Genomic DNA, 15,000 nt, shown 5'->3' with positions numbered 1-15,000 from the left:
TGTGTGTGTGTGTGTGTGTGTGTGTGTTTGAGCAGTGCTTATAGTCCATGAATCAGTCCTTGAGCAGCCGTGTGAGTGTAATCAGTCAGGATCTAGAACATGTGTGTGACAGAGTGCATGTATGAAGTTGTAGTCCATGAGTTGTAGTTTGTGTAAATGTGGATGTTTCCAGCGACCTCTGGTGGTCAGATCGCTGGTGATCATGACACTGCTAAACTCTCAATCGACACCACGCTGTCAGTAAACACAGAGCAGCTTCAGCGGTCTTCATTCTGCCATGGTGTATAAGCTCATTACCTTATTTAATGATCAGTAAACTGGAGTCTTTATTCAGTGTAAGATCTGCTCAAACCAGAGGAACATCTGTGCAGTCCTGAAAGAGCCGAATATCCACCACTGATCTTCCCTCTGAGTTTATTTCTCTGTTATTCGTGAAGAATCTGCAAATGCTCATGTGAGTTATCTACAATAGTATGTAAGGCAGGGGTCACCAATCTTGGTCCTGGAGGGCCGGTTTTCTCAACACACCTGCCTGAGTGTTTGAAGTCTCCCTAGTAAGAGCTCGATCAGCTTGTTCAGGTGTGTTTGATCAGGGTTGGAGCTCAGATCTGCTGGACACCGGCCCTCCAGCAACACGTTTGGTGACCCCTGATGTAAGCTGATGTTTTCTGTCTCAGTAAATTAGATAATATGAGGCTTCCTTTAAGAAACACGTGGATCTAACTGGGTTTGCAGTGTAAACATTAAATACAGGTTACAGGGTTGCTGTGTGTTACCTTTTATTAATGTTTCTATGTAAAAGTAGTGAATCAGAGCCCTGATCTGTGACTGTCTGGGCTGTAGCGCTGTGTTTCCCGCATCACTGCTCACACCATCACTCATACAGCACAGATATGCTGACTCCAGATTACATCAGTGTGCTGCTTACACAGATGAGCAGAAGGTTTAAAAGAGCCGCATTTATTGTAGACAGAAGCATATGAACATCAGTATTTGATCAGTTAAAACACAATCACTCTGAGCTGAACCTGTGAGCGGCAGAATAGAAAAGCCACTCCTAGAGTAGTGCTGGATGAGGAGATCCCCCAAACATGTGTGAAGCGCTTTGAGTGTCCAGAAAAGAGCTGTATAAGAGTCAGGAATTATTCATGATTATGATTATTATTATTATTATTATCTGGCCACTCCATCAGCCCTGGCTGCCGGCTGGAGAACAGCTCTGCGCCACTGCTGCCCGGAACACTGGTGCCCGGAGCGCCCGCTGTCTCCTCATGAAGGCGGTGTACCAGTCTGCGCTGGCCTGTTTATTCTCCCTCCAGCCGGGCGGCGTCTGCAGCTGTACTCCTCTGCCATGTACTTACTGTGAGGCAAACATGTTACCCAGTACGCCACCGCATCACCAGTTCTGCACACTACACCAGACGAAGCACTTATACATAACACAAAACCTCATCCTGCAATGATGCACACCATCAGAAAACACAACCAAACCCTCGCAGAACTAATCCATGGAAATGACTGCTTCTGTGGGTCTCTGCAATACTTCATAATACTTCATTCAATTAAGCCAACAAGGTTTTTTTTAAATAGTCACAATCACAGTTTTACTACAATTACCATGGTTAAACTGTGGCAAAACAATGGTTATTGGTCATTGTAGTTAGGCAAGATGTACTACACTGCTGAATATATGTGTGTGTTTCTTACTTTGAGGTTTGTCTTGATTTTTTCCAAATATATAAAAAGTATTAAAACCAAAAAGCATTTTGAGGAATATATATATATATATTTAATTTAACTTCATTCATTCATTCATTCATTCGTTTTTTTGTCGGCTTAGTCCCTTTATTAATCCGGGGTCGTCACAGCGGAATGAACCGCCAACTTATCCAGCAAGTTTTTAAGCAGCGGATGCCCTTCCAGCTGCAACCCATCTCTGGAAAATATCCACACACACACTCATACACTACGGACAAATTAGCCAACCCAATTCACCTGTACTGTATGTGTTTGGACTGTGGGGGAAACCCGAGCACCAGGAGGAAACCCACACGAAGGCAGGGAGAAAATGCAAACTCCACACAGAAACACCAACTGAGCCGAGGTTCGAACCAGCGACCCAGCAACTTTCTTGCTGTGAGGCAACAGCAGTACCTACTGCACCACTGCCTCACCTTAATTTAACTTTTTTAGTTAGTTTAGTTTAGTTTTTTAGTTGAACTTTTTAAAATTAATTTAACTTATGTAGTTGAATGTTTTTGAGGCATTGGTTTGGATGAGTGAAGAAGCACTGGGCTTTGGTTGAACTCCTCATTTGTGTTCTACAGATGAATGAGACGATGGAGAATAAACTCATCATCTTTATTTGTTTTTCATTTCATTATCACTATTAGTGCAGGTTTACTGATACTGCAGCCGTGTGAGCGATAATTAATGAAGGATCATAAACATGACGAAGGCAGCTCTTCCACATGTTTCTCACTGCTTTACTGAGCTGTGCAAACAGTGGCACACACACACACACACACACACACACACACACACACACACACACACACACACACACACACAGGCAGTTTGGGTAGAGTTCAATTTGTGAACAGGGACTAAACACAGCATCCTTCCAGACTTACCTGTCATTCCTGCAGAGACCTGTTAGATATTCAGAGATAAAACAAGATGATATATTTTGCTTGTCTAGAAAATTCTTCTTGATTTAGGAATTTTTAGATATTTGGACTAGAAACAAGACAAAAAATCTAAGCAAGAAAAGCATTTTTTGCAGAGCAGGTATGATCTGGCCGTCGCTCATGTCCACTCTTACCGAGAGGAAGGCCTTATGCACATGTTTGCATGATGAAGTGCTGTCCATCTGAGAGCTTACTGTTTACTGCCTCTATTTGGGGAAACTCTATCTGTAAACTGATGCTATATGATGTCTTATCACATCATATAAATACTAATAAGCCAATATCTAAACACCATGTTAATAATTGCTGGCATAGGGGCAGGCGAATCAGAGGCGTTTGATAAGATATCTGTGCAGAGATTGTCTGAAGATGATCCAAGCCAAAATAAAGTCTCCAGAAGGTCAAAAATCTCTATTGTTATACTCCAGACACACACACACACACACACACACACACACACACACACACACACACCACCCTCATCCAGAGGAATGAAGCGCTCGCAGAGCTCCCGACTGTCAACTCCTGTTCCTGGCCCTGATCTCCATCTCAATTCAGTTCATCTTTCTACCCTGTAGATTGTGTCAAAGCAGCTGAACAGAAGATCACAGTGAATTTTATTATTCACTGCCGAGAGTCCAAACACTGAAGAGCAAATCCATCCATGCGCAGCTCCACAAGACCCAAACCAAGCAGGCCAGTGGAGACAGTGGAGGAGCAAACTTCACCAATTGGTGAAAGTGAAGAATTAAAAAACCTGGAGAGAAACCAGGCTCAGTTGAGCACCACCATTTCTCCTCTGGCCAAATGTCTTGTGCAGAGCTGCAGTCTAGGCGCCTGGATCGTGGAGGAGCTGCAGGTGGAAGAGGTCACGGGCGGGTGTTGGCCCTTCAGGATTAATGTGAGGACTCATCTGTCACTGGGGTCCTACAGGAATCAGTCTCATGCTGTCCACTGCTCCATGACCACCACCAGGATACGGCCTGGTCCAGGATTATGGAGACCTCGGGAATAAAGACAAGCAGACTAGCATAAGCACAGATGCTGTTCACATTATAATGTCTTTAGGGAAGTGTTCCTGGCTCCAGTTGCTCTAAATAATGCAGACTAACAATCCTTTAGAGAGAATCCTTCAACAGCATATGTGTGTTGTGTGTATGCTAATGCAGAGAGATGTGTCTTTAATCTAGTTTTACAGTGACAGAGTGTGTCTGCTTCCCCAACTGTGCTATGAAGGCGGTTCCAGAGTTTAGGTGCCAGATAAGAGAAAGCTCTACCGCCCACAGTTGATCTTGATATTCTGGGAATAATCTGTATCATCTGAGACTGGAGGTCCTGCGCTCCCTCTCTCATAATGTGTTTGGTATCCTCTTTTATTAAAGCAGATCTGCATGCTCATGTGTTGTGGAGTGTATTTCTGCACCTGTCACTGCTGTATGCGTGTGAAAGTCCAGCAATCACAGATCATTACCGCACCTCTCTGGATATCTCCAGATAAACATTCCCTCTCTCCTACAAATGCTTATCTGTGGAGCAGGGCTTTAGTGTTCCACATGTGCAAAAACAACAAACTCCTGATGTGGTTTACACCCTCGGGTAATTCAGCGGGACTCCAGACATCTTTACTGAGCCTGAAGTAAGGAACAAGGACAAAATCCCCAAACTGAACACAATCCATATCTCTCCAAAAGAAACCCCCATAGCCGGCAGCTCGCTCTCTGCAACTCTCACATGGTCGCCCACTGAAGCTAAGCAGGGCTGCACCCGTTCACTACCTGGATGGGAGACCACATGGGAAAGCTAGTTTGCTGCCGGAAGTGGTGTTAGTGAGGTCAGCAGGGGGCGCCCAACCTGCGGTCTGTGTGGGTCCTAATGCCCCAGTATAGTGATGGGGACTCTATACTGCTCAGTAAGCACTGTCATTTGGATGAGACGTTAAACCGAGGTCCTGACTCTCTGTGGTCGTTAAATATCCCAGGATGTCCTTCGAAAAAGAGTAGGAGATTAACCCTGACATCCTGGCCAAATCTGCCCACTGGCCTCTGTCCATCATGGCCTCCTAACCCTCCCCATATCAGACTTGGCTTCATCACTCTGTCTCCTCTCCACCAATCAGCTGCTGTGTCGTGTGCGGTCTGGTACAAAATAGCTGCCGTCATGTCATCCAGGTAGATGCTGCACACTGGTAGTGAATGAGATGATTCCCTGCTATGTGTAAAGCGAATTATTATTATTATTAAAGAAGTGTAGCTCAAATGAAGTGACGGAATGAAAAGAGAAATGTTTGAATGTAAAGTAAAGCTTGTCCGGAGGACAGATACCGGTGTACGGTGTACTCTCTGTTGTCTACATGGAGGGGTGGCTGCCGTCTGCGAGCGGACAGAGAAATCTCTGACAAAACCCACCATGATGGGAGGAGCGGGTAGAGCGAGGGAATGAGGCTCGAACCGGGGTCACTGACCAGAAGAGCCATCGCTGCTTGAGGACCAAGTGGCAGTGTGTTTGGGAAACTGGACCTGTCTTCTGTCCAACAACCATTTAGACAAAAGCTGACAGTAACATAGGCAATGAGAAAAGAAGAACAATAAGTAAGAATACAAAACTGAGGGATAAAGAAATAATGATTAACAAAATTATACCACTAATACTTGTGTGTGGGAGGAGGAGACTAACACCTTTACCTGATACCTATAAAAAGGGCGACAAGACAAAAGAAGGTCTCTGGTTTGAGTCTCGGCTGGGTCAGTTGGTGTTTCTGTGTGGAGTTTGCATGTTCTCCCCGTGTTGGTGTGGGTTTCCTCCGCGTACTCCGGTTTCCCCCACAGTCCAAACACATGCGCTATAGGGGAACTGATCAACTGGGTCTTTCCTCATGTTGCCTCGGTCACTCTCTAAGACTCCGCCATGATTCTTTCATCATCCTGAGGGTCACATGATCTTGGATTCGGCCTGCATCCAGAGAGGAGAGAGATGTCAGAGATGGTCAGAGAGGATGTCCAAGAGTCAAGAGCTTAAGTTTCTCCTCTCACCTTCACCGTGATGGACACTCGGTAGTGTTCAGACGTCTTGAAGATCTGCCTCTTTTAAGTTTGGCCAGAGGAGAGCTGGTCTCTCCTTCTGTCTCTTGTTGAAGGAGTATTCTGTCATCTCTGGCTTGTTTAGTAGAAGCAGGTAAAGCCGCTCTACAGTCAACCCAGAGCCAATCCTCCCTAAACACAGATTATTTATGACAGAATGAAGCCGATGCCATCAGAAATGTTATAAAGACAGGAGCACTACAGTAAATAACACTGTTGTCTAGGCTCAGTGATTGTGAAACCCTTTCCATATGCAAACTCAGATCAGTCAAATCACGTAACCGATGTGACTTTTGAACACACTGTGTTGATAAAGAGACGCAGCTCCCTGAATGACTTCTGTACACGCGATCTGAGCAGTGAAAACACACTTCCAGACTGAACTGATGGTGTGCAAAAACAGCCAAATAGTCATGAAAATATGAAATATGTCAGTCTTGGGATGTTTTATCTTAATTAAGTGTGAAAGGAGTTTAATGTCCACAAATGCGTGGTCTATTAGAGAGATCTGTGCATTGCCTCTCACAGTGTGTTATTCAATGTTAATCAAGCAACACATTAGAGAATCAGAAGAGAATCAGAGACTCATTCACGGCTCTTCAACTATCTGTTCAGGTATTCACTAACTGATCTCAGTGGGGGAAAGTCGAAATCACATTTTAGGTTAACAGGAAGTGTCTGTCATGGATTTTTTTAACACTCGGTCATGGACCCCCTCTTAGAGCTGCTTAGGACCCCAAGAAGTCAAGTATTGACTCTGAGTAAATCACATCCTTCAGCATTAACATCCACAGTGAACTGAATCAACAGAACTGAACATGCTCATGGTCTCGAGGCTTCAGAAGCGTGTGAATCACAGCAGAGCGAGGTGTATCTGGGGATTATGTGTTGAGTTCGGAGCGAGGTGAGTGCTGACTCTCTCTCTGTTGTGTGTGTGTGTGTGTGTGTGTGTACAGAGGTTGAACACACCCATGTTTGCGTGCTCCTCTCTGGTTAATGTGTAATCTCAGCGCAGAATAAAGCCGATGCTCCGCCACCGCTGTTGCCCGTCTGAGCTTCATCATCTTCAGCATGTTCTTCTCGGCAGAAACATGGACTCTGCTGGCGTTCTTGGTGGCGCTGCTGGTCATGTAAGTGACCACACACACACACACACACACACACACACACCTCTTCATAACCTCTGTCTAAAGCCTCTGATGTTCTTTCAGATATGGATCCTGGCCTCATAGGTACTTCAAGAAGCTGGGCATCCCGGGGCCCAAAACCATCCCATTCTTCGGCACCATGCTGAGATACAAGGATGTGAGTTAAGTGTTTCTAAGATGATCTCTCGAATGCTCCTCAGTTATCCTGAATCTTCTGGTCTCTTGAACATCCACTCACTCTAACAAATGCAGAAACTCTGTCACGCTCCCTCAGCTCATTGCTTTCACAGTCTAAGACTCTGTCCCTCTCTGCTCCTCCAGGGCTTTCATGTCTTCGATATGGATTGTTTTGAGAAGTATGGACGGATCTGGGGGTAAGTCAATACTTCACTAAGCATTCATACTCTACTGCACTCTTCAGATTCTGGGACATTACTAAACTGCTATCCATCATCTTCATTCGTGTCTTCACAGTATCTATGACGGGAGGCAGCCTGTTCTGTGCATCATGGACCAAACCATCATCAAAACCGTTCTGATCAAAGAGTGTTACTCCCTCTTCACCAACAGAAGGGTAAATCCTCAGCGCTGCTCTAAACTGTTTGTCAAATATTGATCTCGAATGATGAGACCTCTGCTCTCTTTAGAACTTCCGTCTGAACGGGGCGCTGTACGATGCCGTGTCCATCGCAGAAGATGACGACTGGAGGAGGATCCGCAGCGTCCTCTCACCATCCTTCACCAGCGGAAGGCTGAAGGAGGTCCGTGAGTCTCAAACACTGACAGAACCCCGCTGGCCTGACTATCAGATTATGCTAACCGCACTGCATTTCTGAAGGGTTCTGAGGTTATGGTTTGGGAAAGATCAGGGTCAGCCTCACATCACACTGCTCCACATCTAAACTTCCTCTGGTAGCACAATCTGACGGGTAGCATAGTTCCTCATCAACATCCCTTCCGGGTTATTGAAGGGGTTGTAGCGCAATCTGAAGTGACAGAACACCAGAGTCTCGATGTTTCATTCTCATGCTCGTCTTTAATCGGTAATAAAGCTCTTCTGTTTAGCTATTACGTGTAAGCATTGTATTGTTGAGATTTCGGCTAATGATGGTGCTGAAGGCTGTAACAGTTCAGATGATGATGATGATGATGATGATGATGATTTATTGCTGTTTCTCGTCTAGATGTTTGGCATCATGAAGAAACACAGTCACATTCTGGTTGACAGCATGGGGAAAACAGCAAAGAGAGGAGAGTCTGCGGATATTAAAGAGTGAGTTCTGTTACATCATATCACAGTTCATGGCTTCTTGTTATCTGGAGAGATAAGGACAGCTGCTACACTATCACAGTGCATATTACAGCTCTATAGGACACACTCCAGAAAGCCTTGTCTGGAGGTCTGAGACAGCTCTGGAAGTGAATAGGCATGGGCTGGTATAAGATTCTGACAGCATGATAACCTTGGATAAAAATATCAGGTTTTCACAGTGTCGCGGCAATTATTGCTCTGAAATAAGTTCTTTTTAAATGTCTGAGGTAAAAAACTAAAACTTTTCCTCTTTGAGCACAGTGTTTTATTTTGAGAAACATTTAAAGTATTTTGCAGCAGTGAACATGTCAGGCTGAATAATTCAGATGAGTTATTGACTTCTGCTGTCTTCATTAGTTTCTGAAACACTGATTACTTTACTATTTAAATCAACATCTGTAGATATCTTTTCTGCTGGAGATACTGCTGTCCTAAAAAACAAACAAAAAATAAATATAAAAATCCTACACACACCTTAGGAACGGTATTGCAGAAAATTGTGGTGGTTTAAAAACCTTGACTTTTCCAAACCGCGGTATACCTTGAGAGCGGTTGTCGATTATCGTCCCATGCCTAGAAGTGATACGCTTAAACATGGACAAGAAGAACAGAATGATTTACCTTATTTCTGTCTGCTTTTGTGTTTGTTGTTTGTATACTTCATTGTCCCTCAAGGGGAAAGTTTCTGTAGACTCACACAGCACTTCAGCAGGTTCTGACACAATAACAATTTGAAAAATAAGCCAACATGCAAAAATTACACACACTATCGTTCAGTGTTCAATCGTCTGATTAACACTGGAATAAAAGAGTTCTAAAGCCTCTTCCTTTTCCAGCGGAAAGTTCTGTATCTTCTTCAGAAGGTAAAAGATTGTAAAATGGGAAGAGTACATGCGATGGGTTCTTTAAAACTCTTTTGGCTTCATTCAGAGAGCATTGCTCGTAGAGTGTTTGTATATAGAAAAAGTTTCAGATGCTATTAGTTTTAGAGCAGTTCTGATAATATTAAAAAAATTGATTTCAGATTTACAGAAAGATTGCCATACCATGTAGATAGACCATACCTGATAACACTTTCAAACACAGCTTGATAAAATAAGTACATGATTTTCTTATCAACACCATAAAACCACAACCTTCGTAGAAAATACAGTCTTTGGTGAAGCTTTTCACAGATCCAGTTTCCGTAAGTGTCCCATGTTAGAGACCGGTCTATGTGAATTCCCAAATACTCGTATGACTGTACCTGAGTGCACTGCAAAAAAGGCTTTTCTTACTTAAACTGTTTGTCTTGTTTCTAGTCCAAATATCTAAAAGTTCTCAAATCAAGAGGCATTTTCTAGACAAGCAAAACATATTGTCTTGTTTTAAGAAATAATCTGCCAAAATGAAGCCAGTTTTTGTTTAAATCAAGTTAAATTATCTGCCAATGGGGTGAGCAAAATAATCTAATCCCAATTCGAAAAACAAGATTATTTTGCTCACCCCATTGGCAGATAATTTAACTTGATTTAAACAAAAACTGGCTTCATTTTGGCAGATTATTTCTTAAAACAAGACAATATGTTTTGCTTGTCTAGAAAATGCTTCAGGATTTAAAAAATTGTAGATATTTGGACTAGAAACAAGACAAAAAATCTAAGAAAAGCATTTTTTTGCAGTGTGATTTCTTGATTATGTACAAACACTGGTAAATGCTCGACAACACACTCGGGATCAAAGATCATTTCCTTTGGTTTTGTTTTTTTTTTGTATTTACTTTTAAAAAGTTTTCTTCACACCACTCAACAAATGATTAAATTTCAGAAAAACAGACAGAAACAGGATCTTGTTTGTTCAGCAAACTTAAAATTACTGTATCGTCTGAATATTTAAAAATAAGATTCTGTGAGTGTCTGCTTATGCTGCTCATTAGTATGTAGAGTTAATAAAAGTGATGCGCTCACACAACCCTGAGGGACACCAGCACTACTATATTCAACTTGAGACAGGCTATTATTTACTTTGACTGCCTGAGTTCCATTAGTTAACACAGATTGATACCATTCAATAGTTGTAGTTTACTCCTAACTTTTTTAGTTTTCTAGTTAAAACATGTTTACCTGTGTCCAAGGGTGTGTGTCCACCAATCGCTGACTGTTTCTTTCTTCTGTTGTTGTCAATGTAAGCACTGCGTTTTTAACCTTAAACTTGACCTGAACCTGACCAGCTCATGACCAACAAAACCCCGGCTTACACCAGTTCAAAACCCACCTGACCAGTTTACACTCTTCTTCTCCACAGGGTTTCTAACATGCATTGTATGTTGCTGTGTTTGTGTTTACATGACAAGTAAACATGCATCAAGTAAAATGTTGTCAGCAAGGACAGCACATTGCTAACACAAATTAGCCTTTTGCTTCCATGTTTGGCAATGCTAGCACCATTATCACGCTATCCGCTTATAGTATCCAGCATGTCCTGATCTAGTCAGTCAGTCTATTTTCTCAACCCGGAGCAGGTGTGTTGAAATTCCTCAACAATAACCTTCAGCAAACATGCTGACAGACGATCAGTCATGGGAAACGGTGACGCGAGCGCTGCTATCGGCCTTCAGATTTATGACTCTCAATGGGGCAAAGGTGGTGAACACAGAACAACAGAAACACTGTGGACAGACTGCTGATCTGTGAGCTACAGAGCCCAGACAGGTGAAAGACAGTCATGTCAACATTGATGAGCCCTGTCAGTATAGTGTACAGTGTAGTGAAACACCTCCAATATCTGAGAGATATCTGCCGCCAGAGCCTCCTCTCATCATGTGACTGATGGTCATGAATGCATCAGATGACTGTAGAAAACCACATGACTGAAGAATGCCAGAGGAGTGTGTCAGAGGAGAATAAAGGTGTGTGTGTGTACGTGTTTTTGTGACATATCAGGACACAAATCTGTATAATGACATGGGTGTGACACAGGTATTTCAGTAAGGGGGTGAAATGTGAAGACATTGGTGACGTCCTCATTTCTCAAAAAGCTTATAAATCCCACAGCATGAGTTTAATCAGAGAGTAAAGCTGCACACAGTCTGCTGTGATGGTTGGGTTTAGGGGTGGGGTGGGCTGAGGGCAATACAATATACAGTTTGGGCTGTATAAAATGAATGGAAACCTATGTAATGTCCCCACTTTTCACAAAAACAAACGTGTGTGTGTGTGTTCAGGTTCTTCGGTGCGTACAGTATGGATGTGGTGACCAGCACTGCGTTCAGCGTCGACATCGACTCCCTCAACAACCCCAAAGACCCATTCGTGACCAACATCAAGAAAATGCTGAAGTTTGACCTGCTGAACCCTCTCTTCCTGTTGATCGGTGAGCAGAACACACTCCGCCATATTGGAGCAGTCGAGCTTCTGTTATACACACACAGATAGAAAGCTTTCAGTAAAACACTCCTCAGCTGTGGAAGGCTGTCCTCTCTCCTCAGCAGTTTTGATGACTGCCGCTGTGTCTTCATAGATGAAGTTGATGTGGTCTTCCTTGATCATGTTCACATTACAAACATCATGTTTGGATCAGTTGTGTGAAAGTGTTCAAAAGCATCTTCCCAATTTCCTCTTCAGCTTTTTTCCCCTTCATGGCCCCCGTCCTGGAGAAGATGGATTTCGCCCTTTTCCCCACATCTGTGACCGATTTCTTCTACGCCGCCTTACAGAAGATCAAGTCCGACAGAGACACGAAGACAGTGGCCAAAGACAACACGAAGGTACGAATTAGACTTTCCATGGGGATCTCTGTAGTGATGATGCGTACAGTGGTGTAAACACGTCTGACTTCCTGCAGAAGAGAGTGGACTTCCTGCAGCTGATGGTTGATTCTCAGACTGGAGTGAAACACAAAAGTGATGGAGAGCACACGGAGAAAGGTGAAGCTAACTATAAAGCAACTACTGCCACCGTCTGTGAAGCCTGTTTTACCCACTTCACAACATGTAAAGTGAGTCTTTCAACTGTGAGTGTTCAGCTCAGAATCCCCATCAGATCATTCACTATTCCCTGCTCGACATGAACATGTCTGGCTCATGATAATATGCGCCTGTCAATCAATATCAGTGGGCGGGGAAAGCCGCTCTGCTACACTGTTTGTGGTGGACCTTAAAATCAATGGAGTTGTGTCTACTTTAATTGAGTAAATTGAGTTATTGTTGAGTTAGTAATTGAGGAATTGAGTTTAAGATTTCGGACATCTTCTTGGCCACTTGTAATGCTTCCACACAGTGTGCTGCCTGTGTAAATCACATGTGTTGAGCTGTTCTGATGATGCGGGTTACTCTGTGTGTGATCTGATTGGTCAGGAGTCACAGCACTGATCTCTCTAATAGACAGGTAATAATACAGTAGAGATGCAGGCTGAAGGACAGTAGTGGAGTAACAGCACAGATACTGCAGTAATCAAGGGGGAGTAAAAGTGCACATCTAGAACACTACTCAGTAAAGCACAACTGCTGAGAAACACTGCTCAATCACAGAGTGTTGCTGATGTGTTGCTGCACACTATACTGCACACACTTCTGTCCAAACCGCCTCCTCGAGCTGATTCTGCATGATAAGATCCTCTTTAATCATTGTCCCCCGCAGGTCTGAGTGACCACGAGATCTTGTCGCAGTCCATGATCTTCATCTTCGCCGGTTACGAGACCAGCAGCAGCACTCTGTCCTTCCTCTTCTACAATCTGGCAACCAACCCAGAGACCATGAAGAAACTGCAGGAGGAGATCGACGAGACCTTCCCCAACCAGGTACGGCAGAAGGAAGCCAATGAAAGTCTCTCCCTGATCGTGTTACTCAGCTGTTGACAGGTATGAAGCTTGTCAGAATCCCAGTATTAGTTCTTAACCCTGCTCCTGTGTTGAAGGCCCCGGTGGACTATGAAACCCTGATGAGCATGGACTACCTGGACGCAGCGCTGTCCGAGTCTCTGCGGCTGTACCCCGTCGCTGCCCGCCTTGAGCGCGTCTGCAAGAAGACAGTGGAGATCAACGGCCTCCTCATCCCCAAAGACTTGGTGGTCATGGTGCCGACCTACGCCCTCCACAGAGACCCCGATTACTGGAGCGAACCGGAGAGCTTCAAACCCGAGAGGTCAGGAGGGCCTTCGTTAACAGCTCATATACTAACAGCTCATGTTCAATGGTCTTGTTGACCGCTCGCAGAGCTAAAGTACAGGGGTTGGACACTGAAACCGAAGGTCTGGTGTTAGAGCACAGTAGTTGATCAGTGTGGTCCTCCTCAGTACAGCATTGGCTGGTGTTGGGAATGACAGACATGAGTCCTACGAATACTGACACACACACTGCCTAGAATAATTGACTCATTGGGTCACAAGGTCCTCCAGAATAGATGGGTAGTCCTTGGCAGTGGCCCAACGCCCATCTAGATGAGGTATTGAGCCCAAACCTTCACTGATCAAGTCTTGTGTTTGTCTCAGGTTCACTAAAGGCAATAAAGAGTCGATAGACCCCTACATGTACATGCCGTTCGGTCTGGGCCCCAGGAACTGCATCGGCATGCGTTTCGCTCAGGTGACCATGAAGCTGGCCATCGTGGAGATCCTGCAGAGGTTCGACGTCTCTGTGTGTGACGAGACACAGGTGAGGATCCGAACATGACATTTGAAAACACCACAGAGTCAGAGCGCAGGATATCATAGGTCAGCATCTTCAGTTTAATTTGTTAACGCAGTGCGGTTTAGTTCATATCAGAGTCCCTGAAAACCATACCAGAGTAAAAGTACAGATACCTTGCTGTAAAAATGACTCCATTACAAGTTACAAGTCACCAATTCCAATAAGAGTTGAGTAAAAGTATTAAAGTGTCCGATTTTAAAAGAACTTTATTATTTTACTCTTACTGAATGTAGACTTAAAGAAGACTGAGAAAGGTTTTATTTCCTAATATAGAAATTACATTGAACACCTCAGTGTTTCTATATGGCAGAACAAAATAGATTAAAACAAACAGAACAAAAAGTCTCAAACTCAAATGTTCGAAAAGGCACAAACAATTAAAAAAAAGAAGTAAAAAATGTAGTAAAAAAAAATCAGAGCTGACTTTCATGTGATTCACCTCACCGTCTCAAAGGGGGGCGATACTTTATTTTGAGTAGTTTCTAATTGATTAGGATGTTTTCTCTGTATTAATATTAAACAAAGAGGAGCAGTGTTATTTTTCCACTTAGAAAACTACATATAAATTCAATGAAAAATCCATCCCTCACAGCTAAGTACACAATGCAAAATGTATAATTTCAGTAAAACATTTATTCACGTTGCACAAAAAAAAATTAAGCTAAAACAGTCATGTCATGTCACAGAGGTTTTTGCCATTTCAGTAACTGTAATAAATTCACTTAATTCACATTAAATTACTGTTAAATAGACTCTTACTTCAATGTGTTTTCTCAATTTGTACGATAAATTCTTAAAAGCACTTATTTTCGTGGCAAACAAAGTAGACACTGCATCCTGTAAGAGCCATTCTGCATATCGGCAAACGAGAACATTTCTTTCAGATAAGGCCAGGGATGGTCATCAGTGCTGGCACTGCTTGATCTGTCGACTTCGGCTTCACGCACAATCACAATGTAATAAGTAACTATAAGCGTCCGTTCAAATGTAGTGGAGTAAAGAGTACATATATCCAATCAAAAATGTAGTCAAGTAGAGAGTAAAAGTTGCCTATATTTTTAATACTCAGTACAAGTAAAAAGCAGAAAAAAATACTTAAGTAAAGTAA

The 15,000-nt window shown here is 43.2% G+C and overlaps 1 protein-coding gene across 1 annotated transcript in view; it reads left to right on the top strand.

Annotated features, from left to right (window-relative positions):
* The first annotated feature begins 6,819 nt into the window (after positions 1 to 6,819).
* The window catches only part of cyp3a65 (cytochrome P450, family 3, subfamily A, polypeptide 65), a 9,829-nt gene continuing 1,648 nt past the window's right edge, over positions 6,820 to 15,000 (top strand). The window contains exons 1-12 of the mRNA NM_001037438.2: positions 6,820 to 6,897; positions 6,979 to 7,072; positions 7,237 to 7,289; positions 7,390 to 7,489; positions 7,563 to 7,676; positions 8,100 to 8,188; positions 11,430 to 11,578; positions 11,830 to 11,972; positions 12,050 to 12,131; positions 12,844 to 13,004; positions 13,121 to 13,347; positions 13,694 to 13,856. Coding sequence (NP_001032515.2) covers positions 6,839 to 6,897; positions 6,979 to 7,072; positions 7,237 to 7,289; positions 7,390 to 7,489; positions 7,563 to 7,676; positions 8,100 to 8,188; positions 11,430 to 11,578; positions 11,830 to 11,972; positions 12,050 to 12,131; positions 12,844 to 13,004; positions 13,121 to 13,347; positions 13,694 to 13,856 — 1,434 coding nt within the window. The 5' untranslated portion in view covers positions 6,820 to 6,838. The remainder of the gene's footprint in view (positions 6,898 to 6,978; positions 7,073 to 7,236; positions 7,290 to 7,389; positions 7,490 to 7,562; positions 7,677 to 8,099; positions 8,189 to 11,429; positions 11,579 to 11,829; positions 11,973 to 12,049; positions 12,132 to 12,843; positions 13,005 to 13,120; positions 13,348 to 13,693; positions 13,857 to 15,000) is intronic.

This window comes from Danio rerio, chromosome 1, assembly GCF_049306965.1.
Source record: "Danio rerio strain Tuebingen ecotype United States chromosome 1, GRCz12tu, whole genome shotgun sequence".
NCBI lineage: Eukaryota > Metazoa > Chordata > Actinopteri > Cypriniformes > Danionidae > Danio > Danio rerio.
The sequence above is the reverse complement of the archived record's forward strand: the minus strand, read 5'-3'. Positions and strand labels throughout refer to the sequence as shown.